Genomic DNA, 27,009 nt, shown 5'->3' on the forward strand with positions numbered 1-27,009 from the left:
TGAGAGCAGACATGATTAGGAATAAGTATATTAGAGGGTCAGCCCAGGTTGGAAGGTTTGGAGACAGAGCCAGAGAGGCAAGATTACGTTGGTTTGGACATGTGCTGAGGATGGATGCTGAGTATATTGGGAAAAAGATGCTAAGGATGAAGCTACCAGGTAACAGGAAAAGAGGAAGGCCTAAGATAAGGTTTATGGATGCGGTGAGAGAGGACATGCAGGTGGTTGGTGTGACAGAGCAAGATGCAGAGGACAGGAAGAAATGGAAACAGGTGATCCACTGTGGTGACCCCTAATGGGAACAGCCAAAAGAAGATGATGATGATCCTCTGGAAATTGATCAGGCAGTCAACTAAGTTTAGAAAATATCTTAAAAAATTCCCCAGTCTATAGTGTAGCGTGATTTAAGCAATCGGGGAGGATGTAATCACAGCTGCCTACAATGAGTATGTGTTGCACAAGTGCAAATTGTATTAAGAATATTATGCAATATATATCAATATTAGCATCAAGCACTTCATTCTGAAATTTTTTACTGAATGATGCAGTATGCAATGCTGTATTTCAAACAGCTGTGAACCTGCTTCAATTTTTGTCTGATTATTCAGCTCTGCATGAAAACCCTATTAAATATTCATTGTTTTTAAAAAGTCAAAATTAAAACGACTGACGTTCTATGTTCTTCAAAGTACCAATATCAGCTAAGTGTATACTTTATCTTCAACTAAATAAAATTATAAAAGAGACCATAGCTGACAATCTACACCTGATTTTCTTAATATACAAAAAGCTGGAACCTGAGAATAAAATATTTTTAATTTCTACAAATTTCAAGCATCATAAACTTACCAAAGTTTCACTACACTGTGTAAAAGTTGTCATATCTTTTAGTTTAAAGAATCTTTTTTAGGTTAAAGAATTTCTGGGAAAAAATAAATGGTGTCCTTTGTAGTGTGACATGATGTTAAATATGGCATTCAAGCCCAGCACTTCTTTATTTCAAAGCAAAGACTATTCCACAAAAAACAGTTCAAATAGGTGAATAAAAAGACTGCAGAAGCAAATTCAAACTGTCACTGGTGTCATTTTACAAAAAAATGATGAGCTTTAAATTCAAATATGTGATTATTTGCATTTTTTAATTGTAAACCATTCCATTTTGAAACTGTACTCTTTATAAGAAGGGGTAGGGAGCATATTTATATGTGTATTATAAAAATGTGTATTTTAAATAATAACTCAGTTTTATTCCAGGGCAAGGAAAAAGTCCAAAACTGGTTAAAAAACTTAATTGGGCCAGCAAATAGATACAAATCTTAACACCATTAAAATCTATCAATATTTCCTGACTTGATTTATAATTTTTAAAGCTGAAATACTTGTTAGTATGTTGACTTTTAAAATGAATCTGTGTAGGAGTTTGCAATATAAAAAATGCATTTTCAGATTCTACTTTTCGTGACTGATCCATTAAGTTATATACCTCAAATAGATTGCTCAGTATATAGCTTAAAATTCAACAGTATACATAATAAACTCAGATCAAGACCTCGGTCACAAAAACCAAAAACACCCCAATGGACAGTGTAGCTAGACACAAAAGAGTCAAAGCCATGGGAATTTTTGTTAAGAATAAATTTACAATGTACACAACAAACAACATATCACACTGGCATAAAACAATTAAAACATCATTGTCACACAGTAAAATGGATTAAGTGTTTTCATCATAACATGAATTCATTAAAATATGTAACCTTACTTCCTGTATGGGATATAAAGATATTTCAACCAATCAAATTTTAACATTATTAAATGCTTATCAGTTAAGGCAAAATTAATTCATAGTTCTGCTAAATATATATTAAGAAATTAAAATCATAAAAATAATTTAATTAATTAAATTTAAAAACAATGGAATAAGAGAATATAAACATAACCTAGCAGATTTTAAGTTTAACATGCTGCTAATAAAAATTATATCATTTACTTCAGGATACACATTGGCCCTTTAATCTAATCTGCTATTTTAGCTCACAAAATACCAACAATTCCTTCCATAGGCAACCCCTGGGTTCTGTTTATACCCTCTCCAGTACAAAAAATTGATGCTTATTAAAAATCCTTAAAAAACAAATCATGTCTGCATAAAGTACTTTTTCTGTCTTTCTTATTAATATCATATACATGTTCACACATCCTCCTTTTTAACCTTCTTTAACTTTTGCCGATATAGTATGCTTTACAGCTTTTAATAAGAAAATCATTGTAGCTGTCTGTTTTGCAAAAACCACAAACCAAACCAAACTAAAATCGCTTCATTAAAGAACAATATATCAATCAATTAAGTGATTTAGTTCACAGTATACAATTAATTTCATCAGAATAAAAGTGCTTAACTGGATAATAAATTGTTATCAACAGAAGTGCTTTTTTTAGTTTGTACATTTAAAGATAAATATCTACATTATCTAACATTCATGCCATTCCCTGGTAACATATTTTGTGAATGAGGAAAGAAAAAAAAGAGTAATTATATAAATAGTACAAATTGTTGTTTTCTGTAATAACATAAGACAAGAATGCATGCTGTAAAGCTGGTTAAGAATATATCATGTACTTAAAGGTCATTGTAAGATTCATACTTTAGCTAATTCTTAATATTCTAGAAGCTCCATTTTGCCATAAGAGAGTTAAAGTGGCTTGAGTTCAAAACTTCAAGGTCCTACAAAACAGCATGCCATTATGGTGAACTTGTAAAAAATACAGACATCTTTAGACATGCTTTTGCAAAATTTGGCCTCAGATGTGAATGACTGCATCCATGATGGTGGGATTTTTTGTAATAAATGCTTACTGAAAGGTAAATTCCCACTTCTTCAGGGTGTCAAAGGAATGTGAAGTCCATGTTATAGGGACAGGGCATCCATCTATGCCACCTGTAATCCAATTTTGTGAATGCATTCAAGAAGTTGGAGAGTCGGGATAAGAGAAGCTGGACAGTCTGCAGGGGTGCAAGGTAAATTTCTCCTTTACCAGGAGAAGGCTATGAACAGGGCTCTCTAAATAGGAATTCATTATCTGTAGGCCTAAGGCCCAACCCCAGTGTTCTTACAGCTGTTCTGAATGTATGAGCAGGAATATATTTATCTCTGTAACACAATTTCCTACTAGTAAAAACAAGGAGAAAAAGCATGAAAGAGTCACTGGTGCTGGGTTTTCCAATAATTTCTAGCAGCAAAGATGAGATAGACTGGAATGCAAGCAATAAAGGGAATGGGGAAGATGGGAAGATCATGAATCATGCAGTCAGCTGACAGGAGTCACATGTATGTGGTTTCTTGAAAAAAATTATAAACAAAAAGATGACACAGAAATATTCCTTGCTACCCTTACAAATGGGGATGGTGTTTTCTTGCAGGACTATACCTGAATATCAAAGAATGCCATAAGGTTATAAAGACTATCATTATATTAGCCATGTTTTCCAAGCCAATATTGCATGATTCAAATATTTAGTTTTTATTTTGCAAGGCACCAGAAAATATTAGTCTTGTATGAAGTTCTACCTTTTATTAAGTTTTCCAGATACAAGCTTTTAGACAGCATTTCTCCTGACTTGGACCTGGTCTAGTTGAATGGAGTCAGGAGATGTAACTGCTGAGAACACAGTGTTTGGTACTGCTTCCAATGGCTCAGGTGTAAGTAGACATAATCTAACATATGCTGACGTTTCTACTGTACCTTTGAGCAACTATACTAATAATAGAATGACTTCTGCCCACAATGTACAAACTGTTAATAACAACATGGGCATGGAAGGACAACCACATTTTAATAATCAGTCTGGGTTTAATGCGGTACCTACTATGGCGGATTATTTGAAAGTTCCTAAGTTTTTTAGTTCAACTGATTTATACACCAACATAAGCAATTCAGATGGTATTTCCCCAACATCTTTGGTGTCTAATTTAAAACATTTTGATCAAAAGTTACATAAGTGCCATAAACTGCAACTTGAAGTCTCGTATTTTCAGGAATGCATTTGTAAGAAAATAGTACCCAAAGGACTGTGCCAATGGTGATACCCGGTTGGACTAATTAATAATTAAAATTTTTAGCATGAACTGATCTGCCTATTTGATAGGCAAGGGCTCGAGTTCCTCGAGGCACTTATTAAACAATACAATCTACAAATTGAAGCTTTACAAACTGAATTGGAAGTCCTAAGGCATAACTGATGCAGACTTCCAAAAGTACAAATATGATTATGCATGGATTTTTTGAGCATTGACCATGCTATTACCTGGGCAGCTGATATTAAAAAGAAAATATCAAGAGAGATGTCAATGACTACACTAACGGGACTGCCTATCCGGCCCCTTTAGATCCACAGAATTCCAATTTTAAGAATAATAATAGCACCGTTGTTCAGTCTGCAACAAATTTGCAATGCTCACAGTTGGACGACACTATAGACCAATCCAGGCAGGCCAATGATGACACCATAATGCAAATGCCTCCTCCAAGACATAGCGAATGGATTAGGGATAACCAACAGAGAAACAATGGCTACCAGAACATGGACTCACTAAGGGGTGAGCCCTCTAACCACCAGGAATTTTGGGCAGACAAAAACAAACAGTGCAACCAATGGTGCAATGGCAGAAACCCAGGACAGCAACAGAGGAAGCAGAATCGTTGGTGGAGGTAATTGTCATACCCCTTTAAAAACCAGAAGTACTTACGAACTTAGTAGGTGATTTCAAAGTCTATAACTTTTCTTCGGTTCATGTTACTAGAGAGATAGTTGATGTCCCCCTCTAAGGGGCTAACTTTTGTACCGAACAAACGAGCTAATATTGCAAATACCATCATAGACTTGAAACTGTTTGTCCGGAAAATGAATCTGGCTGTTTTATTGGATAATAATATGTGTATGGTGAATGATCTAAGAATTTCTAGCAAATTCAATCACCCTACACATGAGACACTTGCTATTTTTGAACAAATATGCAAAATGGATATTAGAGCTATCCTTAATAAAACACAGCATAAACAAAGTAAAAGAAATATGTCTGTTGATGAGTCAGAATTTCTGAATTTGTTAAAAACATGTAATATGAGAGTAATGAAGCCTGATAAGGGGGGCAGGCTCGTGTTTATGGATGAAACAGAATATGTTGAAAGAATGTCTGCTATCTTAGAGAGTGATAGTCATATTAGCTTAAATGAGGTTAATAGTACATATAAAGGAGTTAAAGAAACACTTAATGATTTATTTTTGGAAAACAGCATTAACATTGACACTTTTCACTACTTAAGCATGCCAGCACCAATGACACCTGTTCTGTTCGGCTCTCCTAAGATCCACAAAAATCTTAGTAATCCACCTTTTAGACCAATAGTGGATGGACAGAGATCCATTACATATGCATGTGCTAAATTGGTTGATAGCAAATTGAAACCTATAATTAAAAGTGAACCCCAAATCTGCCATGATTCCTGGAGTTTTTTTAGAAAATATCAACAAACTAGAATTTAATGATGAACATAATTTTTTGACAGTGGATATTAAAGAATTGTACACTGTCATACCCTAGGAACTAGGCATAGAATGGGTCCATGAATTTTTAGTCACTAAGGGCATTGATCATAGAGAAATAAATTTGATTGAAACCCTCTTGGAATTGGTTTTGTCAAACAATTTTATGTTATTTAACAGCCAATTCTACTTGCAAAAAACGGGTGTTGCCATGGGATCCCCTTGTGGAAGTAGCTTTGCAAATTGTGTTATGGCATATTGGGAGAGGGAGCTCTTGTTTCACAACATTATGTTTAAGGAGAATGCTGTTTGGTATACCCGTTACCAGGACGACATGTTCTTCATATGGATAGGGACAACTAATACAGTTGACATCTTCGTGAAGGCCATAACAGAGTTTACTAATTTTTTAGAATTTTCTTTTCAGTTTGATACAGAATCAATTAATTTTTTTGGATGTACAGTTGTCTAAGGATAGAATTAATAAGAGATACAGGACAACTATTTATAGAAAATCCACATATTTGAATGCTTTCCTCCATTTTACTAATAGCCACCCATACCACCAAAAAAGAGCGGTTATAAAGGGACAACTTGTTAGAGCCATCAGGATGGTTTCTTCAGAAATAGATTTTCTTTTGGAGTGTCACACATTAAAATACATGTTTACAAAAAGAGGTTATCCAGAACAACTTTTTGACCAGTTATTTGATGAAGTATATAGAAAAAGGAGTAATGGTCACTTTAAGCCCATATTACAGAGGGGCTATATAGAACAGGAACAAATTTTGGCATTAGAGGAAAGTTTTAATAACTCTATGATGCATTATGATTCAAAACCAAGTTTCCTGACCACCTTTTCTATGCAACTGAAATAAAAAATATTTTGATTAAAAATTGGGCATTTATTGTAGAAGATAATAATATCTGCAAAAAGTTGGGTGAAGGACCAAGGATTATTTATAGGAGGGGCCTTAACCTTAAGGGCTTGTTGTAAGGAAATAGTCCAATAACCAAAGCTAATTGGGGCATGAAAAAATGTGGTCGATGCCAGCAATGTCAGCATATAAAAGTGGGTATTAGTTATACTATAAGGACTAAAACTTATGCTATAAAAGGGAAATATAATTGTGAGTCAGTAGGTGTTGTATATTCAGCTTTATGCCAACAGTGCCAATGTTATTATATAGGGAAAAACTGAAAGGATGCTCAAACAAAGAATTTATGAGCATCAGTATCACATAAGTAAAAAAAACAATGCAAATGCACTGGCAAAACACATCTTATGAAAATCCCTTGCACAATTTCCAGTTTATAGTAATAAATCAAATAGGTAGGAACATCAGAGGGCGTCCCTGGGAATTAAAATTAGAGGAATTTGAATTAATTTGGCAGATTAAAACATATGCCCACATTCCACCAGGACTGAATGAATATTGTTCTATCAAGTGTATCTTAAAATTAAAAGCTTTGGAAAAGTAAAGAAAGATAATGTATACATATTAAATTATGCATAGTAAAGGCACTATAGTAGAGTACATTACTGGTTTATTTCTTCTACACCATAATAACATCACATTACACTGACAAACTAATGTTAGTGACTATGTATTTCCAAAGATGCTGAGCAGTTACCTGCCATGGCTGAACATCATATATTACTGCACATGTGCCATTACCAAATGGCCCTTCTCCATGTCTGCATGAAATCATGTCATGTAATGCATTGGCAACAGCATATATGGCATTATAGACATTATATGTATTTCTTAAATCCGTGAGTTTGAAAAAATCCAGTTTCATGCCCTCTAGTGTTTCATCTCCTGAACATGTTTTCAGTTCTTTGGTTAAGTTATTAGTTTTATCCAGAATCTGCAGTTGACAATCAAAAACAAGCTCCCAAAAAAATTTCAGAAATATATCATCTGGATTCATATAAGGATTAAGACTGTAAATGTATTCCTTGAAACCTGATATGTCTCCTTTCCTCACCAGAAAACCAAGCATTCCTTGTAATGTTCTCAAAAATGTATTTTTAGAAAACAGATAGGACTGTGCCCACCCTTCACTGGCTACCCAGACTTTTCCACTCACGTTGTTTTGTGCAATCAACTCCATAACAGGATAGAGGTCAACATCAATTGAATATATCACTATCACATTAGCAGAAGATTTCTGAATGATTTTACTTATATGCTGATTTTTTAACTCAGAGTACACTGCTGGTATTGTTTCAGAAAAAGCAATACAAGCTCCAGCTTTGAGAAGTTCTTCTTTTACTTTAGGACTTCCTTGCAGGCCATAGTCAGTGCCATCAGACAGAAGTCCAACCCATTTCCACCCAAAATACTGGATTAAGTGGGCTATGCAAATGGACTGGAAGTGATCGACTGGAATTGTTCTCAGAAAAGATGGAAACTGATTTTTATCACTCAGCGATGTAACAGTTGCTGCATAACTTATCTGGAAGAAATATTTAAAATCTACATTAGATTGAATTGATATAATTTTAAATATATCAAATTTGCATCAGAATGGATGGATATATTTGTTGCTAACTTTGTGGTATAGTATTTATTATAATGTCATTGAACAGGATTCAAAAAGATTAATTATGCTTGCGTTAATTAGTCAATGCAAGTTGGCTAGTTAGGGCAAAGGAAAGACTTTCCAAACCAAAGACATGGTAAAGCTGCAAAGATTGTAGAGGCACCTTGTCAGTGGCTCATTAACTCATTTCGAAATTGAAAACTGTACTGTCTAGACCTGACAATGATAATCTTCTCCCCACCAGCCCATGCATGCTAGTAGCATAAGCACCCCTTACACACACACACACACACACACACACACACACACACACACACACACACACACACACACACACACACACACACACACACACACTCCTGCATACACTCATGACCACACATGGCTCCACTTTACTTACCCACAGCCATGGTATGAGCTAAGACTGCTCTCATAGGAGTGAATGGGCAAATGCTGTTGAAAGATGGTGTTCATTTTCCTATAGGAAAATGTACTCAATACAGAAATTTAGAAAACCACTCTTCCAAGTTGATCTTGAGCTGCTTCAATTTCTGAGGGAAAGCACATGTCTAATTAGCATTAGCCACTCCCCAGATTGCCACATTAGCAGATGATGTGTAGCTTTCCAGTGAGACCACTCTCCATACTATGAACACCATTAGGGACTACAATTATATGTTACAAGACAGCAGCTAAGTCATAAGGAAGAAAGATGCAAAGGATCTGATGTAAGTTTATTTCACAGAGGACATTAAACATACATGAAACAGTCTCATACACCCAAAAAACTGAAGGTAATGGCTTTATTTTAGTCAGTGCTTTTGTCATTAATTTTTCTTCCTTACAGTAACCACACCAACCGTGGGTAAATCCAGCATTACCCACACCCAGCCCCATGGGTTATTGCTATACTATATAATGTGTTTATGTATTATACATAAATATATGCATGTATTACATATATATATATATATATATATATATATATATATATATATATATATATATATATATATATATATATATCAGTGGCAGCTTGTGACTTCAAATCAAAGGGGAGATGCAGGAGACAGCTGAATGGGTGGAGTCAATGGGAGGGGGTATGGCCAACTAGAAAGGGGAGGGGCTATGCTCAAAAGCACAAAAACTGTAACTTTAATTAAATACGCTGTCCTGGGAGCCAAACCATCATTATGAGAGTCCAATCAAGACAAAATGAAGTGTAGAAGAAAAAAAATATTTCAATGCATTGGCTGCATGACAGCTTACTTAATATCTAGATGGAAACAAAAGGTTGTGAGGCATGAAAAAATAAATTACTTTTAAAATACATTACTGGAATGCCAGTCAAAATCAAGTATAAGAAAAACAAGCAGCACTCAACTCAAACCACTTCTCCTTGCACTGTAGTTCTAATTATAATTTATATTCAGCTTTATTTTTTTTTTAAATAACTTTTTATTAGATTGCATCTCAGGCAGTCACAATGAACATGAATAAAAGGTTGTTAAATACAATGCTGAATGCAACAGTTTAGATATTATACAGACTATAACTCTTCAGTCTAAAACACTACTAACTATGTACAATATATACACTATGATGGTAAGTTAGACCTGTTAGGTTTACATAGAAACATGAAGACAAGAAAAACATTTTTTATGTATATTTCTGGGTCACAGGCTTTACAAGGATATCAAGTACTGTGATCATTGCTAAACCCAGTTCTATGTCAATCAGAGGGTTAACATGTGGCACCCAGTACCCCGTAGCCAGGATTTGTCTGCTAACTATTAGGCTATAATCAAGTGAGTAAAATCTTTTCAAAGATTGACTCCCACATTTTCTGGTAGTAGATATGTTTCTTAGGCTCTATTATAATTGTTTTTTGAGACGATATGTAGGTTGTAGCCATAGCTCGGAAACCTCCCCAGGATAATTTGTGCGATATAGCCAGTTTTTGGTTATATATAATTTAATAAGTAGGCAGATCATGATTAATATATGCATTTGAATCTTGGTAAGTTTTAAATCTGTAATATGCAAAAAGGCTAGTTCCCAACACAGTGTAGATTGGTGGTAACCCATTTTATCTAGTTGCACTTTAAGTGAATCCCATAAGTTCCATGAGTACTTACAAAACCATAGAACATGTAGAAGATTTGTACATGATTAGGAGCAGCATTTGCATGCCGGGGAAGTTTGAGAATTAATCTTATTTAGGGTCATAGGAGTATAATACGCATTATTATTGATCATCAGTTGTGTACCTATTAATATTTTAAAGGGAGAATAGCTGATGGTAGATTTAATAGCTCTAAGTTTCTGGTCCCTTGAGAATATAGTGGCCCTATTGTCCCAATATTTGGAAAAAAGCATAGTGTCTTCATGAATGAAGGATCTAATAAGTTTATATGCATTCAAGATTGTTTCCTTTTAGGTTGCAAGGGATTTGAAAACTTCAGAAAGCTTCATCAGATCTTTCTCGTTAACATATTCCTCCTCAATTATCCCTGGTAACATCTCTCTGATCTGTCTTAAAATAATTATATATTTCTTATTTGCTTTTAATGCATCTCTTAATTCTTGTGCTGTTTTATCTCTATATTTGTATATATCCCAAACTGTAGAGTCCTTAATTAATGGGTAGTCAACCAGATTTAACATCTTGTTATCCAGTCTGATACTTGGATTCAAGTGGAGTGGTTGGAGAAGGGGCAGGGTCTTATCCAGTTTTAGAGTGTTTACCCATTCCTGGAAGGTTTTGACACTGGCTATTAAGTTGGCATTTAGATTTAGGTTCCTGATATTTTTAGAAGAAATGAATGGTAAGGCTTTGGGGTTGATTTTACAGCCGAGTATATGTTGGTGCCAGATTCTAGTCCACATTGGTGACCAATATCCTTTGTGTTTTGAAAAGTTAGCTATTGATATGAGCCTAAACGCATTTATAATATTATAATAGAGCCCTAAATCCGGCAGGTCTTAAGCCTCCATTGCCTCTAGGATACATTAACCCTGAGTACTTAATTTGAACTGATCTAGGATACCATATAAATCTGGCAAGATCTTTGTTTATTTTTTGAAAGAAATGGTTTGGTACTCTCATCATTGTAGCATTAAATTGATATATCAGTTATGTAGGACATTCATTTTAATAATTGCCACTTTTGACTTGATTTGATGGTGAAAGTAGCAATCTCTGTGATACCCCCACTTGTAAAAATGTTTCTTATCCAAAAAAGACTTGCTGCCTGACAACAACTATCTATTTGTTTCATGGGGAAAACATAATCAAAGTAAAGAATGAAAAACAAACAAGAAACAAGCTCAAGATACATTGCTTAAAGGATTACTGCATAGGTTATGGACCACACACGATAGATTGGCATTCTGTTTAGTTTACAGGTAAAGCCTGCAAAGATGACTCCAAGTCTCCAACAAATGTAATGAGCTTCTTAAAATAATGTAATCCTGTCCTTTATTACAAATACTGTCATATGCATTTCAGTACCCAAGGCTTATACATTATGTAGTTATGTATGTATTCTCTGCATGGCAACAACAGAAAGGCTTTCAATGTTGGCAATTCTTTAACAGTATGCTTATTAAAGCTTACTTGCATCTTACAATCTCAGACAAGCTTACCTGATGGTCATTAAAGCATTGCTACTAAGAGCAGCAGGTACTTTCTGAATAATAATAAGCTTAATCAACAGTATAAAAATATGACAGAAACCAGAACATTCTGCAAAATCAAGGACAGATGAAAAGCCACTGTAGTACTTGTGTCTACCTTGAATGGGGGATACTCTACACATTTACACTGCATAACTGCTCCTTGCCTTGCTTGGACACATTCAGAGTCACTACATGGGGGAGTGGGGTGCAATTGTATGACACAATTTGAAATGTCTCTAGCTGACTGTAATGGCCCTGACACATTTGTCATACCTCTCAACCTTAGAGCAAGAAATCTGGACAAAGCCATACATAGAAGTGGGACAAAGGCCCAAAAATAAGGACAATTTTGAAATATTGCTCTTATAAACTTAGAAAGATAATAGAATAGTAGGTTTTGCAATAGTATGAATTTTCTGAAGGGTATGAAATCTGAAACTCAAATGTCTGTCATTATTATTTTACTTCAGTCTTTAATAATTTGCCACTAATTTGCCAAAAAAACACAATTTTATGAAAAATGGACCAAAAATGTGATGCAAAAATATAAAATAGCCACACAATACAGCTGAGAACTTGTCAAAGAAGGGACACTTTTTTAATATTAGTATTGCTAACTTGAGCAGCTGACAAAATAAAATAACCTACATGCATTTCTGAAATAAAAGTAATCTATAACTCTGAATATTACAGTTATTTATTAATTGTAAACCCACCACGTTTTTTTCCAAAATTGCCATTTTGAGGAGGGATTATTAGGGGAAGAGCAACATTTTGAGCCAAAATCGGGGACAGATGAGAGGTTTGGATATGCCTAATTCCATAAAGCAATTTATTTGCACGTACCTCTCAACTTGTTAATGCAGAAAATGTGGACAACGCCAAATATATTGGGGCAACATATAAACAGTACTAAAAATTGCTCTTGCATAAACTGCGACAGTTGATAGAATAACAGGTCTTGTTTTAGCATGCATTTTTCTGAAGGTTATGAAGTCTGAAAATCAGTGTTTGTCATTATTTTATGACATAATTCCTAAATGATTTGCCAGAAAACCACACATTTTATGAGGAACAAACCAAAAATAAGAAGCAAAAATGTATTAATTCTGCAAAAATCTGGACAGTTGAGAGGTATAGTTCAGCCGGGGCTGTCTTTGAGTCTGCCGCCGTTCCTCCCTCACAAAATCATGGTTGAATGGAGCCTCCCCACTGCAGCCATTCCAATGAACCATTACTTGGCTATTTCACCCCATTTACCATAAACACTAATGTGCATACTGCTTTACTTCTGCAACAATTTGGACTTCACTTGAAAGTTTTATTTTGCATTTTACAGCATAAACACTAATAGATATCTGCTAAACAAAGCAATGCAGTCTCACAATGAAAACAGACTTAGCATTAAAACTGCCCTTGAAACTCACATTCATTGAAACAGCATCGAAACCCACATTCAAAGAAAATACATTTTGCCAGCGGCAGATAAAGATTAACTTTGGGCTGTTTTCAAATCACAGGCTCCTTGCACACAAAACATAGACATGCTCTTTGATAAACCTTCCTGATTGTATTAAATTATATTCCTTGTACAATACAGTACAGTTTTAGAGAGCATTTTAAATGTATTGTTTTGAACATTTTTCCAGTAAACAATGAAACAAAATGCATGCACCAATAATGACAAAACTGCCCAATTCAGAACATTTCCATCATAAAAGTCTTCTCAAAATTCTATAGTCCACCAGTATCAGTAAATATGCACAATCTCTGAAGTAAACGTCATCTAAATAATTCCACATTAAAGAGATCTGTAACTAATGAAGAGGTTGCTGCTAGCAAACAACCTTATATTTCATTGTTTCATCTACAAATAAAGTGTCTGTTACCTTTGAGGAATAAATTGCCTATGTTACACTAAAAAAATGATAAGCTAATAATATTGCAATAGGGAATGGATGGCAAACTCATAACAGATTCATAGTTACTAGGTATCTTCACCAAAAAGCACTGCGGCATCCACCCCCTTTGCAACACAGTACAGTATCAGTAATGCATCTACCTACTGTGGGAGTAGAACCCACAGCCTTCTGCATCAAAAGCAAGTACTCTACGTGTTGGGCTATTAACAATGGAAGATTCAGCCTAAGCAGCACTAAACCTTTGCTCCCCTGCAGCTCTCAGCTCCTTGTAAAATCTACTCATCACTCAGCTGTAGCTCTGAACTTTGCAGCACAATAAATCTGGAAAAAGCCTAAATTTATTGGGGGGGGGGCAAAAGCCCAAAAACCAGGGACACATTTTAAACATCACTTGTATAATGTTGGAAAGTTGCTAGAATAAAATGCTGTGTTACAACCATACATTTCACTGCCAAGACTTGACCCCAGGACCCTGTGCAAAACTGTCAGAGCAACATACCACTATATCAAATCAGCTGTTTTGTGAAAGACCGGAAGACTGAAACTTAAATGGCTACCATTTAGTGAATTCAGTTCTCACCATAGCTGTCAACCTCTTAGCACAAAACACCTGAACAAAGCCAGTAATGGGGGAATACAGCCCCCAAACATATGCAGTGAATTCAGTTCTCACCATAGCTCTCAACCTCTTAGCAAAAAAAACCTGGACAAAGCCAGTAATGGGGGAATACAGCCCCCAAACATATTCAGTGAATTCAGTTACTTACCATAGCTCTCAACCTTAGCACAAAAAACCTGGACAGTCCCAAAAATAAGGACAAATTTTAAATATCCATCTTATAAACTTAGAAAATTGCTAGAATAAAAATTTTGTATTACCATGTACTTTCTGAAGAATATGAAGTCTGAAATTCAAATGCTTGTCATTTTTATTTATTTAACATTTGTTAACCAGGAAAGTCTGACTTGGAACAAAAGCCAATTTTCAGCAGAGGCCCAGGGAGAAACACTCCAGACATATATCTTTGTAAGATCGGAGGAGACCAGAGCAAACCCCCACAAACACAGGGAGGACACGCAGACTCCACACAGAAGGCACCCCAGCCAAAAATCTGCAAATTTGTTACAAACGGTAGTGGGTAGGAAAATCAGGCTTTTGCCACCTGGGCCCAAGGTACAAGGTTCAAGCCTGTGGTATTCTCTACCCACCACCATTTAGCAACTGGGGCATTTCATGCACACACACACACACACACACACACACACACACACACACACACACACACACACACACACCAAGAGCAAGTACTTCCCCTAATGTTGCGCAGAGCAAGCTGGGTGCTACCCAGCCTGTAGACGTTGCAGTCCAATCCCCTTCCAGTCTATGCAGTGGGATATTTGCTGCTGCTGAATGCTGTCTTCCTAATCCGGACTGCTGGTGAGACAGTTTGGATTCTGTGTGCATGCTCCAGACTGGTTCACCAGCAGTCCGGATATCGGGAAATGCGCATGCGTGATCTTTATTTTTTCTTTTTGTTTTACAGCTTGGAGGGGCTGCAGTCCTGTAGCCCAATAGCACGAGCTGCCTGATATATATATATATATATATATATATATATATATATATATATATATATATATATATATGTGTGTGTGTGTGTGTGTGTGTGTGTGTGTGTGTGCGTGTATGTATGTATATATATACCTAGATATCTCTCTCTCTCTCTCTCTCTCTATATATATATATATATATATATATATATATATATATATATGGTTCCACTTGAAATCATCGAATTACCATTTCATCGAATTGCTAATCATCGAGACCAAATGGTCAAAAACTCATTTCACCGAAAACTTATATCATCGAATCCCAAATCATCGAAAACTATAAAGCAAGTACAAACAACATTCCACAAAGTTTTTACCATGTTTATGCAGGGGGGCAAGCCCCCCTGCACCCCCCGTAAATAAATATACCAACTCCAAGGTTACACTACAGTGGAGGAAAGAGGTTATTTCCTAACCCCACTGTAGTGCGACCTTGGAGTTGGTATATTTTATTACAGAGGGTGTGGGGGGCGGAGACCCACACATGGGGGGTGCAGGGGGGCTTGTCCCCCTACATAAACATGGTAAACACTGTCTGGGATGTTATTTGTAGTTGCTTTATAGTTTTCGATGATTTGGGATTCAATGATATGACTTTTCGGTGAAATGAGTTTTCGACCATTTGGTCTCGATGATTTGCAATTCGATGAAATGGTAATTCGATTATTTCAAGTGGAACCATATATAAATAAATATATATATATATATATATATATATATATATATTTTTTTTAATTTTTTACTATTTATTGACATTTGATTACCAGGAAATTCCAACAACTAGGTAGGAGCCCAGTTTCAGCAGCAGCCCGGGTGAAAAGCTCCAAATTAGTAAAAACATTTTAAGAACTATTTTAGTTTTTAAAAATAATACAAAAAAACTACAGTTTAAATAATTATATCAAATTAGACATAATATGAAAACATTGGTTAAGAAGAATATCTACAAGCTATATGACAGTGATTTAATAGAAACATTGTAGCCAGTTTAAAAGGAAATTTAAGGCAAGTTAATATAATCAAACATGAATTGGAACATGAACTGAGAGAAAAGCCGGCTAATGGTATATTTAGAAAGAAAGTTGGGGAGAGAAATTGATAGGAGTAAGGATGTGAGTGATGAATGGAGAACAAAGAGATTTTAGATATGAATAAGCATCTGCTCATATTTAGGGATATAGTTTATCCTGGTGTTGAGCAAAAACAGAGAAGGTGTTTGGCTAGGAAGTATTTCAGGATAGTTTTGAAGGATGAGAGAAAGGGTATTGACCTGATAGAGGTAATGAGTTCCAGGCCTTAGAAACATGGTACAAGTAAAGACTAAACCCAGCAGATTTCATAGGTTTGTGGATGGAGAGGAGTTTTTGGTCATTGGATCACAATGATGGACTGGAAACATAGTTGTGTAGTATGTTATTTAGTGCTGGACAAGCAGATGGATTCTGAATAAGTTTATAGGTGGTAAGAAGCTGTGCACATGTTAGTTGATAGGATAGCTCTAAACAATTTAGTCTTTTTAGTGCTATACAGTGGTAGATTCTGAAATGAGAATTTGCTGCAAATTTAGCCAGTTATATCATTGTTCGAGTTTTGATTTTTGTGATGCTTGATGATAATTAAAATAAGGACTGGAACACCATAAAGAAGTATAGGGAGAAGGTATGTAGTGACATGTGTAGCTTTAGTTGGGTGGGTCAGAAAATGTTTGGCTTTCTAAAGCATCCCTAGTTTTTGATTAGTTTTTCTTATGCAATTTTATCTATTCAGGTCGAATTTAAGATAATCATCTATTATCATACCTAATAATTTGATAAGACAAGTGACGTCAATGGCTGTATTATCAAGAAAGAGACTTTACATTTTGGGTTTTTTCATGAGGCAGGGAGATGAGTATTTTGAAAGATTGTTTTTTGTCTGAGTAATGTTTTGGAGTGAACAGCACTATTTTTTTAGGTTTTTCTTAGACATGTCTTAATGGATAATAAGACATCCTGGGTAAAGTCATTAAGTTTTGAGAGGGTCGGTAAGGAGCAGATGACCAGACATTAGAGACTCCCCATACTCTGGAATAGACTGCCCATACATGTCCAGCAGAGCGCCTCCTTGGCCCTCTTCAAAAGGAACCTTGACGATTGGATGGGCGATAGGAAATTCACCCCAGGGATCACGTCAGTCGCCCTGCTAGACAGGGTCCAGAGAAGTAAATATTGTGGGAAGAAATATCCAGGGAATTGTTATGGCCAGGCTTGTATAGGCCCTAGGACTGATAGCCTAGTACCAACCTATGAACCTATAAACTTATGAGGGTGACATCATAAGCATATTGTGTTATGGTTGAGTACTTGGAGGCTGTGTGAAGTTTATTTATAAAGAAATTGAATAAGAGGGGGCAAGTATTGAATTCTGTGGGACTCCAATGGAAACAAGTAGTAAAGGTGGAAAGTATTGGCACTGTTTTACCACCTGTTGTCTGTTTGTGAGACAGTTATAGAACATTAGAAGTCTGAGTGGGACGGACTGAGGGATGAAAGTTCTGTGAGTATTTTCTGGTAACAGATGATGTTGAAAATGTATTGATAAGTCAATGAAAATAGATGCTGCATACATACATACATACAAATATTTCAAACGCAGACATTAATGACCTTCTAGTCTGTCAATATGCAAAACACTTGTTCCCATAATAAGTGTCCAGGCTGTTCTTAAAAATATCTAAACTAGTACTTGCTTTAATGCAGTTTGGTAGTCTGTTCCATGCATCGGCTACTCTGTCAGACAACCAATTAGTACACTTCTCATTCCTATAGAATCTTCTACATAGGTTGTCTGATGATTCTCTAGTACTTTTTGATAACCGCAAACATTCCCAGAGGTAGTTGTCTCTGAATGCCCTATATACCTGAATAAGATCTCCTCTTAGATATCTGTAAGAGGCACTGTACAAGTTCATAGGTTCATAGGTGTGTACTAGGCCAACGGCCCTGGAGCCTTTACAAGCCTAGACCATAGAAGTGCCCTGGCATCATGCCACTCTTAGTTCTTGGTGCCTCTATCAAATAGAGTCACCAGAGTGATCCCTGGGGTGAACTTTCTATTTCCCATCCACTCATCAAGATTTGTCTTGAAAAGGGCCAGTGAGGTGCTCTGCTTGACATGTATGAGAAGTTTATTCCGGAGCATGGGTAGTCTCTGGGTTATGAAACTGTCCCTCCAGCATGTTGTGTTGATTGTGGTAATGAAGTTGAGGTCCCTGGAGCATGTGGTGCAGAGGGATTGGGATTTCTTTAGGTGTAACATTTCTAACAGGGCTGTGTCAGACATGGCTTTGTAAGACAAGCAGAGATTGCCTCTTTGTAGATGATATGAGACAGAGAAAAGCTGGAGTTTTTTGAGTCTGTCCATGTAGGGCATGTGTTTAAGGCCTGGGATCCTCTTTGTGAGGTACTTTTGTGGGGTCTATATTAGATCACCGAATGCTTAGGTAAGTGAACAGTGATTAATCGACCCCATGCAAGCGAAAGCTTACAAAACCGAACTGTCAGAACAGCTATTTTATTCCAAGGGAAAAAAATCGCTGTTCCAACAAAAAAAAAAAAAAAAGTAAGCACATTAAAACATAAGATTAAATATACTAACTCCAAAACTGCACTACAGTGCTGAAAACGACAAAGTACCGAAGCAGCCCAGCAAATTCTTTCCCAGGCAAAGAATTCGCTTACATGCCACTTTGATATTTTGCAGTTTCGGTTTTGTCAGTTCGACCAAGATGCATTCGAAAACATGCGTCTTCGGTCTGCTGATAGGAACCCCTTTTGTGGCCTTTCCAGCTGTTGCAGGTGCTTAGTGAGGTACATGCCAAATGGGGCATTATACTCAATGACTGGTCTAATGAGGGAAAAGTAGAGAGAGATGATGACCTCTTTCTTCCTGGATGCAAAACCCTTGGTAATGAGATGTGCCACATAGAAGGACTTTCTGACCACAGTGGCAATGTGGTGGTCAAAGGAGAGGTTGCTGTCAACTTGTGTCCCCAGATCAGTGTTCAGTGGGCTACCATCAATGTGGTAATTAGTGGGAACTGAGTTTTTCCTAACGGGAATGATGACGTATTTTTTGGCATTAAGCTTAAGGCCATGGTTGCAACGCTAGTCGTTGGTCTCATGAGGCTTTTCTGTAGGATATCTACATCATTTGGGGAGTTAATAATGGCTCTCAGCTTGCAATCGTCGGTGAACTTGGTCAGCCAGAGTCCCTCTGTGTTGGCTTGGACTTCTGAGAAGTAGATGCCAAACAAGAGAGGACCCAGGACCGATCCCTGTGGGATTCCACTCATGACTGGCCAGCAGTCTGACTTGGAGTCTGCTACTTTCACACTGTGGGTTCTATCTGTGAGCCAGTTTGCAGCCCACCTAGTCATATATGGGTTGATCAAAAAGTAAGAAAATGATGGAACCAATAAACCCAAAACACGAATATATTGTAAAAAAAAAGGCGTACTTGCTGTAGAGTGAAACACACTTTATTCCAATAAAAGGTGAGCGCTTTCAAGGTCACCCTCTTCTTCAGACTTTAATAAAAACTAAAATACATTCACAGTTTAAATATGTAAAGCAGCCAATAAAAACTTGCAATAAAAAAATCAGTGGGGCAAACCCCTTTCCTTAAAACAGGCTTTAAACAAACAGCACTTTTCAAACCAGGGGGAGTATAAGCCTTGAAGTCAACTATCCACCTTAGCTCTATACATTCAGTCTCTTTACAAATGTCTCCTTCTCTAAGACTTTCATTAATTTTTTTGTAGTACTAAAAACTTAAAGGTGTGCTGAGCACCACAGTCAGATACATGCTTAGCTAGTGCATTTATAGATTTATTGTTGCGTATATCATTTAAGTGCTCCATAACCCTCTCTTTTAACATACGGTTAGTTTTACCTATGTAGAATGCACTGCATAGGTTGCACTTGGCTAAATACACTATATTTTTGGTGCAACAATCATTATAAAAATGAAATTCTATAGGTGTTAAATGCAGCGGATGTTTGACCATGCAAGTGGACCATATACTTGAACAAATCTTACATGCCCTACAGGCATATGTGCCTTTATGCTGCAAAGTGAATCTTTCATTCATTCTGTTACTTTTATAGCATAAACGTTGTTTCAAGTTTCTACTGTTCTTAAAACTAAATCTGGAAATATGGCCTACAACCTTACCAATCTCTGGATCTGTCAATAAAATGGGCCAATTCTTCTTTACTATGTCACAGATTTTATTGACATCACTAGAGAAAGTCAAGCACAACCTATTAATCATTTCTGTGCCCTTTCTCCCTCCATCATGTACAGTAGTAATATGTCCTTCAGAGAAATATGGTCTAATTTTATTACATTCCAGGATATTTGTTTCCTCTATAGCTTTGTCTACTTCATGTATCTTGTATCCCCTATCAGCAAGATCTACTCGTAAATTCACTAATGTCTCTTGTAGATCATTCTCATCAGTATACAGCCTCCTGTGATGTAAAACTTGATTCTTGACTATATTCCTAGTTATATGTCTGGGGTGCATACTCGAGCAGTGGAGGATGTTATTCTTCCTACAGCTTTTCCTATGTAGCCTGGTAGCGAAGGGGTGCTTTCTGCTGCTTTAAACCAGGTCTCCATTACAGCACAAATATCAATGTTATCCATTTTGAAGAGTGCTTCTTGAGAGTTAGACTTCTAGCATTGAGCAGCATGACCCTCAGACTGTATTTATTTATAGCTGTTATGGTGGTAATTTGATCTTTGGAACACCACCTAATATTTTAGTCTTTCATAATGACTTAAATTTTCACATCCATGGATGCCCTTGGTATATTTCTGCTGTAGTTTTTCCAGTATACTAATGCTTGTTTTCTTATAGGGTTTCCATATTGTTATTCCATACTCAAGTTTGGGTCTAATATAACTAACAAACAAGGACTTCATTATTTTTGATTTCCTAGACTTTTAAATCTTTTTATACAACCTATAGTTCTATAACTAACATTAAACAATTGGTTGACATGATTAGAAAAACTCATAGCCGAATCTACCATATACCCAGGTCCTTAAATTAGTCTATAGTTTCAATCACTGTATGCTATATTAAATATTCACCTTTCAATTTATGTCTCCCAAATCTCATATGCTTAGTTTTTGATGTATTTATCAGCATATTATTCTCCTGTGCCCAAATGGTCAATTTCTCAAGTTATTTTGCAGATATGCCTTATCAGTAACACACATAATCAGTTTACCCAATATCAGGTCATCTACATATAGACTGTAGAACACCTCAGATGAAAAAGGTCTGAAAGATACAATCTACACAAGTAAGGGCCTATTACAGAGCCCTGTGAGACACACTGACTGTAACCAAGGATTTCATCTGTCCAATTGCTGTATGATACTTGCCATATCCTATTTGTAAGCCATGCATCTTATCAAGAGTACATCAATACATAGTTGTACTAATTTATTGATCAGTGTTTTCTGTATGACCCTGACAAATGCTGAAGTTAAATCTATATAAATTACATCACAGCACAATTTCTCATTCGTAGCTGTTATTATATTGTCATAGAACATCATGTTACAGGTGGTAACAGATCTGTTTTCAACATATGCATGCTAATATATGGTTTCAAGTTCCAACCTATCCAGTTCTGACAATAACTTATCCAGTATTACCCTCTACATTAATTTTCTGAAAGTAGACTTATGGGTCTATATGACTCTGAGTTAGTCCTACTCCTCTTTCCCTTAAAGACAGGCTTAATAAGCGCATGTATCCAACCTTGAGGAATCTTCCCATATTTATATGACCTAGTGAATAATAGATATAATGGTACTGTAAGTTCTTGCTTTTGTTCTCAGGTCATTGTTACTAATTCAGTCTCCTCCCTGTGCTTTATTTGGATCCAGTTTGTGCATCTCTTTTTCAATATAATCTAATTTGATTCCAGTATCTGGAGCAACCTGGATGTCAACCGGACAACTTATCACCCTTTTTGTGGAGCCAAACTGTTTTGCATAAGATTTTGTAAATATATCTATAATCTGTTGTGTCTGAGAATAAAGTTTAGAATCTGCACACAGATTATCAATTTGTGTGTCGTTACTCCGTCCACATCTTATGTATCTATAAAAAGGTTTCCTATTATGCTTAATATCTTTATATAAATTTTCTTCAAATTTTTCTTGATCTTGTCTCACACTATGCTTAATCTGTTTGTCCAGTGTGTTTATTTCATTTTTCAAAGTTGTATTTCAATCTGTCTTTCATTTCTTATATTTTTTGTCTCTCACCTTAGTCAGATATCTTGTTCTTATGGAAATATATCCCCCTGATGTTGTATGCCTAGATCCTGATGTTAAACATTTTTTTGATTTTATGCACTCAATTTCTTCTTCAAAACGTTCAAAATTCCATCTGCAGTTTTTCCACTGAACACCTCAGTCCAGTTAATTTTACATAGTGACTGTTTTGCTTCCATATAATCTGTAATTAACCTTCTGTGCATTAGCTTAGATTTCAGTTTGGCAAAATTACTATATATAATCTGCAGTGGGAGTAAGAGTGCAGTCTCTCACATAGGTGGTGCAAGGGGGCTTGTCCCCTTCAAAAAACAAGCCCCTGGATTCAATAACTCCATGCAGGAATAATGCTATTCCTGCATGGAGTGAACGTGTCCATTTACCCTTAGCTTTAACAACAGCGCACCTTACATATTCATGAAGGCACGCTGCTGCTAAGGCTAAATGGACACGAACACTACTGAGTGCAGGAGGGCATGTTTAAGCAGTGCATGCACATCTAACACACCCCCTGCATTCAGAAAGTGCCATACTGCACTTTTTGAAAAGCATTTCAATGTCCATGCACACTGAAATCAAATAAAATGAGTAGTTCAGTGTCCGCGGACTCTGAAATTGATAGGGGAGGAAGAAATCAATGCAGGGGGTGTGTGACAGGTTCCATCACACACACCCTGCATTGTAAAAGTGCCGTACGGCCATACCCCTCCACTGTACAGGTTTCCACAGAATGCCCAGATGCCTGCCTCACATACCGCTCGACCCCCTAGAGCAAGAAAGCTGTACAAAGCTATAAATAATGGGTGGACAAAGGCACAAAAATAGGGACACTTTTTAAATTTTGCACTTACAAACCTGGAACGTTGATAGAATAAAAGGTTTGCATTAGCATGGGCTTCCTGAAGGGTATGAAGACTGAAACCCAACTGTCTCCCATTGTACAAGTGCCATATGACCATACCCCACCATTGTATTGGTTTCCACAGAATGCCCTGCCTCACATACCTCTCAACATCCTACAGCAAGAAGACTGTACAAAGCCATAAATAATGGGTGGACAAAGGCACAAAAATCAGGACACTTTTAAATATTGCACTTACAAACTCGGAAAGTTGGTAGAATAAAAGGTTTGCATTAGCACAGATGTCCTGAAGGGTATGAAGTCAGAAACCCAAATATCTGTCAGTATGTTCTGACTTAAACCCCAAGTGATTTGCCATTGATTTGCTAGAAAACCAGTCACACTTCCTAAGTTTGTAAGAGCAATAATTAAAATCTGTCGCTATGTATCCCTTTACAATTTCCCTTACTGTGACTGACAAGGAGTACAGATACATGTAAATAAAGTGAGTGCATTAATTTATTTTTCGTTTCCATTCTAAGGTATGTTTAAGCATAGCTGAGCATATGTACACATTATGGCCCTCTGCTCAGCATTGCTTAAACATCCCATAGGAGATAAATAAAAATATAGAACTAAAATTCCCACGTTTAGATAGTATAGTGGTTAGAGTCTTGGCTTTGCATGCAGGCATTCATGATTCGAGTACCAAGGCAGGCACTTTTTTATGGGGAAAGCAGTGTTAAAATTATTATTTTAAATTTAAATTATGTAGTAAATGATATTTTTCAACCAAGGTTTCAACCATCTAAAATGCAAGTGAGAGTGCATATAACATGTGAAATGACCCATGTAGACACAAGTGTCCCATACAGTATAGTCACACGCCATGGTAATGCAATGAAAGCACATAGAGGGACGTCATGTAAAGTAAATCATATACACTTACAAATATGTCAGTAATGATTAATTAAAAGTCATTATTTTGATATTCCCTAAAATGAAAACTGAGCAATGATTAGCACTGCTCAACTATGCCTAGCTGGTGTAAGTGGGAGTAAGCGGTGCTAAGTAAAGCTAAGAGGGCTTAACCGTCTCTTAGCATTACTTAGCTTCAAGCAAAATCTCACAAACCCACTTATAACTGCTTAAAAGTGCCTTAATCACTCTGTCTCCATCAGCCCTTGTTCTGCCCAGCAGCAAAACAATTAGCACTGCCAAGTCTCAAATACAGGACACTGGCACTACAATCACAACAATGTACCACTACACCATCAGAGTTGGGGATATTTTAATGCTTTTACAAACATATCATGCATTCTTGTCATTTAATATTAATGAAAAAAAGTAATCACTTCCAAGTCTTAGGCCCAGGACCCTGTGCACTATAATCACAGCAATGTACCTCTACATCATGTGAGTTGTAGAAATTTGTAATGTTATTACAAGCATATCATGCACTGCAGTCATTCAACATAAGAGAAAAATATATATCTGTAGTACTCTTATATATATATATATATATATATATATATATATATATATATATATATATATATATATATATATATATATATATATATATATATATATATATATATATATATATATCAATCAATATATATATCAATATATATATATATATATATTTCTATATATATCTTTCTATATCTATCTATATATATATATATATATATATATTTTATATATATATATATATATATATATATATATATATATATATATATATATATATATATATATATATATATATATATATATATATATATATATATATATATATATATATATACATACACACACACACACACACACACACACACACACACATACATGGCTTACAATCAAAATGTGGAATGACAGTTTTACAACTGCCACTTGTTCGAAATCATGGCACTCAAGGTCTGCAATGCCGAACTACAATATTACGATCCATATTAACAAATGTGTTGCTGCATACGTTATTATGACTTCGGCATTGTGAATGTATATCTTGGTACAGTGGGGAGTGGGGAATTTCTCCTTTTTCCTAACTTTAGTGCAATCTCAAGTATATATATATATATATATATATATATATATATATATATATATATATAGATGACCGACCTCTTACTGCAAGACATCTGTAAAAAGCCTGACAAAGCAGGGGGATAAAGGGCAAACAATAGTGACATCTTTGAAATATGGTTGTTATACATGTAGAAGTCTGCTAGAGTAGCATGGTTTGATTTAACATGTAAGTCCTGATAGATTCTAGGTCTGAAACACAAATGAATGTCATCATTTACTCATGTCAGTGCTGACATCATCAGAGTGATTTGTCAGAACCCACAACTGTTATGGGGAACAGACCAAACATATGAGCCACGCATCTGGACAGTGTATAGACATCTGGACGGTGGAGAGGTATGACTGCAGTCATGTAACATTAGAGAAAAACAGTGAGAGCTGCCGGCCATTTCACCCAGCACCTTCTGAACAACAGTAAGACCAACACAACACTACCCCAAATCTGCTCTGGGGAATTACCCATGTATTTCCAAATATATCTTGCACTACAGGGATGGAACTGTAGGGAAAAGCAGATATTGGTGCAGAAATGTCCACCCACAACCATTTGCACCACAGTCACAGCAACATACCAGTACCCCAAATGAACTCTAGAGTAGAATGACTGTTTGAACAAACATATCCTGAATGGCAGTCACACACTACACCATCATATACTGGCCAAACTCACAGTCTACTGGGAATCCTGAGGTGTTACAGGACATTTCACAGTCTGCCCCTACAAACGTGTACACCTGATAGACCACCAGAAACTGTAGCAGCATGCACAGGCAGATAGAAAAGGAACTATGACACTCACATCTGCTACTCTCCCTACTCAGCCCAACAAACATTTACACACAACACTGCTACACAATCTTGGCAGTCTGTTAACAATGGCCAGATATACATAACTCTCAACTGTACAGGTTCCCCCAGAATGTCCAGGGTGTGGGACCATATTTATGGCCACTGCCGCATACCACTTCCAGGTGTCTGCTAAGTCACTGGAATAATATCAGGAGTGCAGTCCCTGAATAATGATACACCATACCTCTGAACCTCTTACTGCAAGACATCTGGACAAAGCATAACATACTTGAGGGACAGTGGTCTGAAAAGAGGGACATATCTTACATAATGGTGTTACAAACTGAAACAGTTGCTGGTGTTACAGGGTTTGTTGTAACATAACATTCTTGAAGGATATGATGTCCAATACACTAATGGATGTCAACATTTACTGACTACAATCCTCACATTATCCTCATGATTTCTCAAAAACAGATGTCTGAGGAACAGATGAAATATAACAGGCAAAACTCTGGGCAGTCTGTGGACATCTCAACTGTTGAGTGGTATGTCAGAGACATATCACTGTCAGACATCAAGTCATGCGGAAAATGCATGTCCAGACAAAGCCTGTTAATCTAACAATCCTC

At 36.2% G+C, this 27,009-nt stretch overlaps 1 protein-coding gene across 1 annotated transcript in view; it reads right to left on the reverse strand.

Moving 5' to 3' along the window:
* LOC122803809 (extracellular calcium-sensing receptor-like) overlaps positions 1-27,009 on the reverse strand; it is a 276,909-nt gene that overhangs the window by 229,058 nt on the left and 20,842 nt on the right. The window contains exon 2 of the mRNA XM_044073495.1: positions 7,181-8,008. Within this exon, the coding sequence (XP_043929430.1) occupies positions 7,181-8,008 (828 nt within the window). The remainder of the gene's footprint in view (positions 1-7,180; positions 8,009-27,009) is intronic.

The sequence above is a fragment of the Protopterus annectens genome, chromosome 6.part0, assembly GCF_019279795.1.
Source record: "Protopterus annectens isolate FY-2018-M chromosome 6.part0, PAN1.0, whole genome shotgun sequence".
Lineage (NCBI taxonomy): Eukaryota > Metazoa > Chordata > Ceratodontiformes > Protopteridae > Protopterus > Protopterus annectens.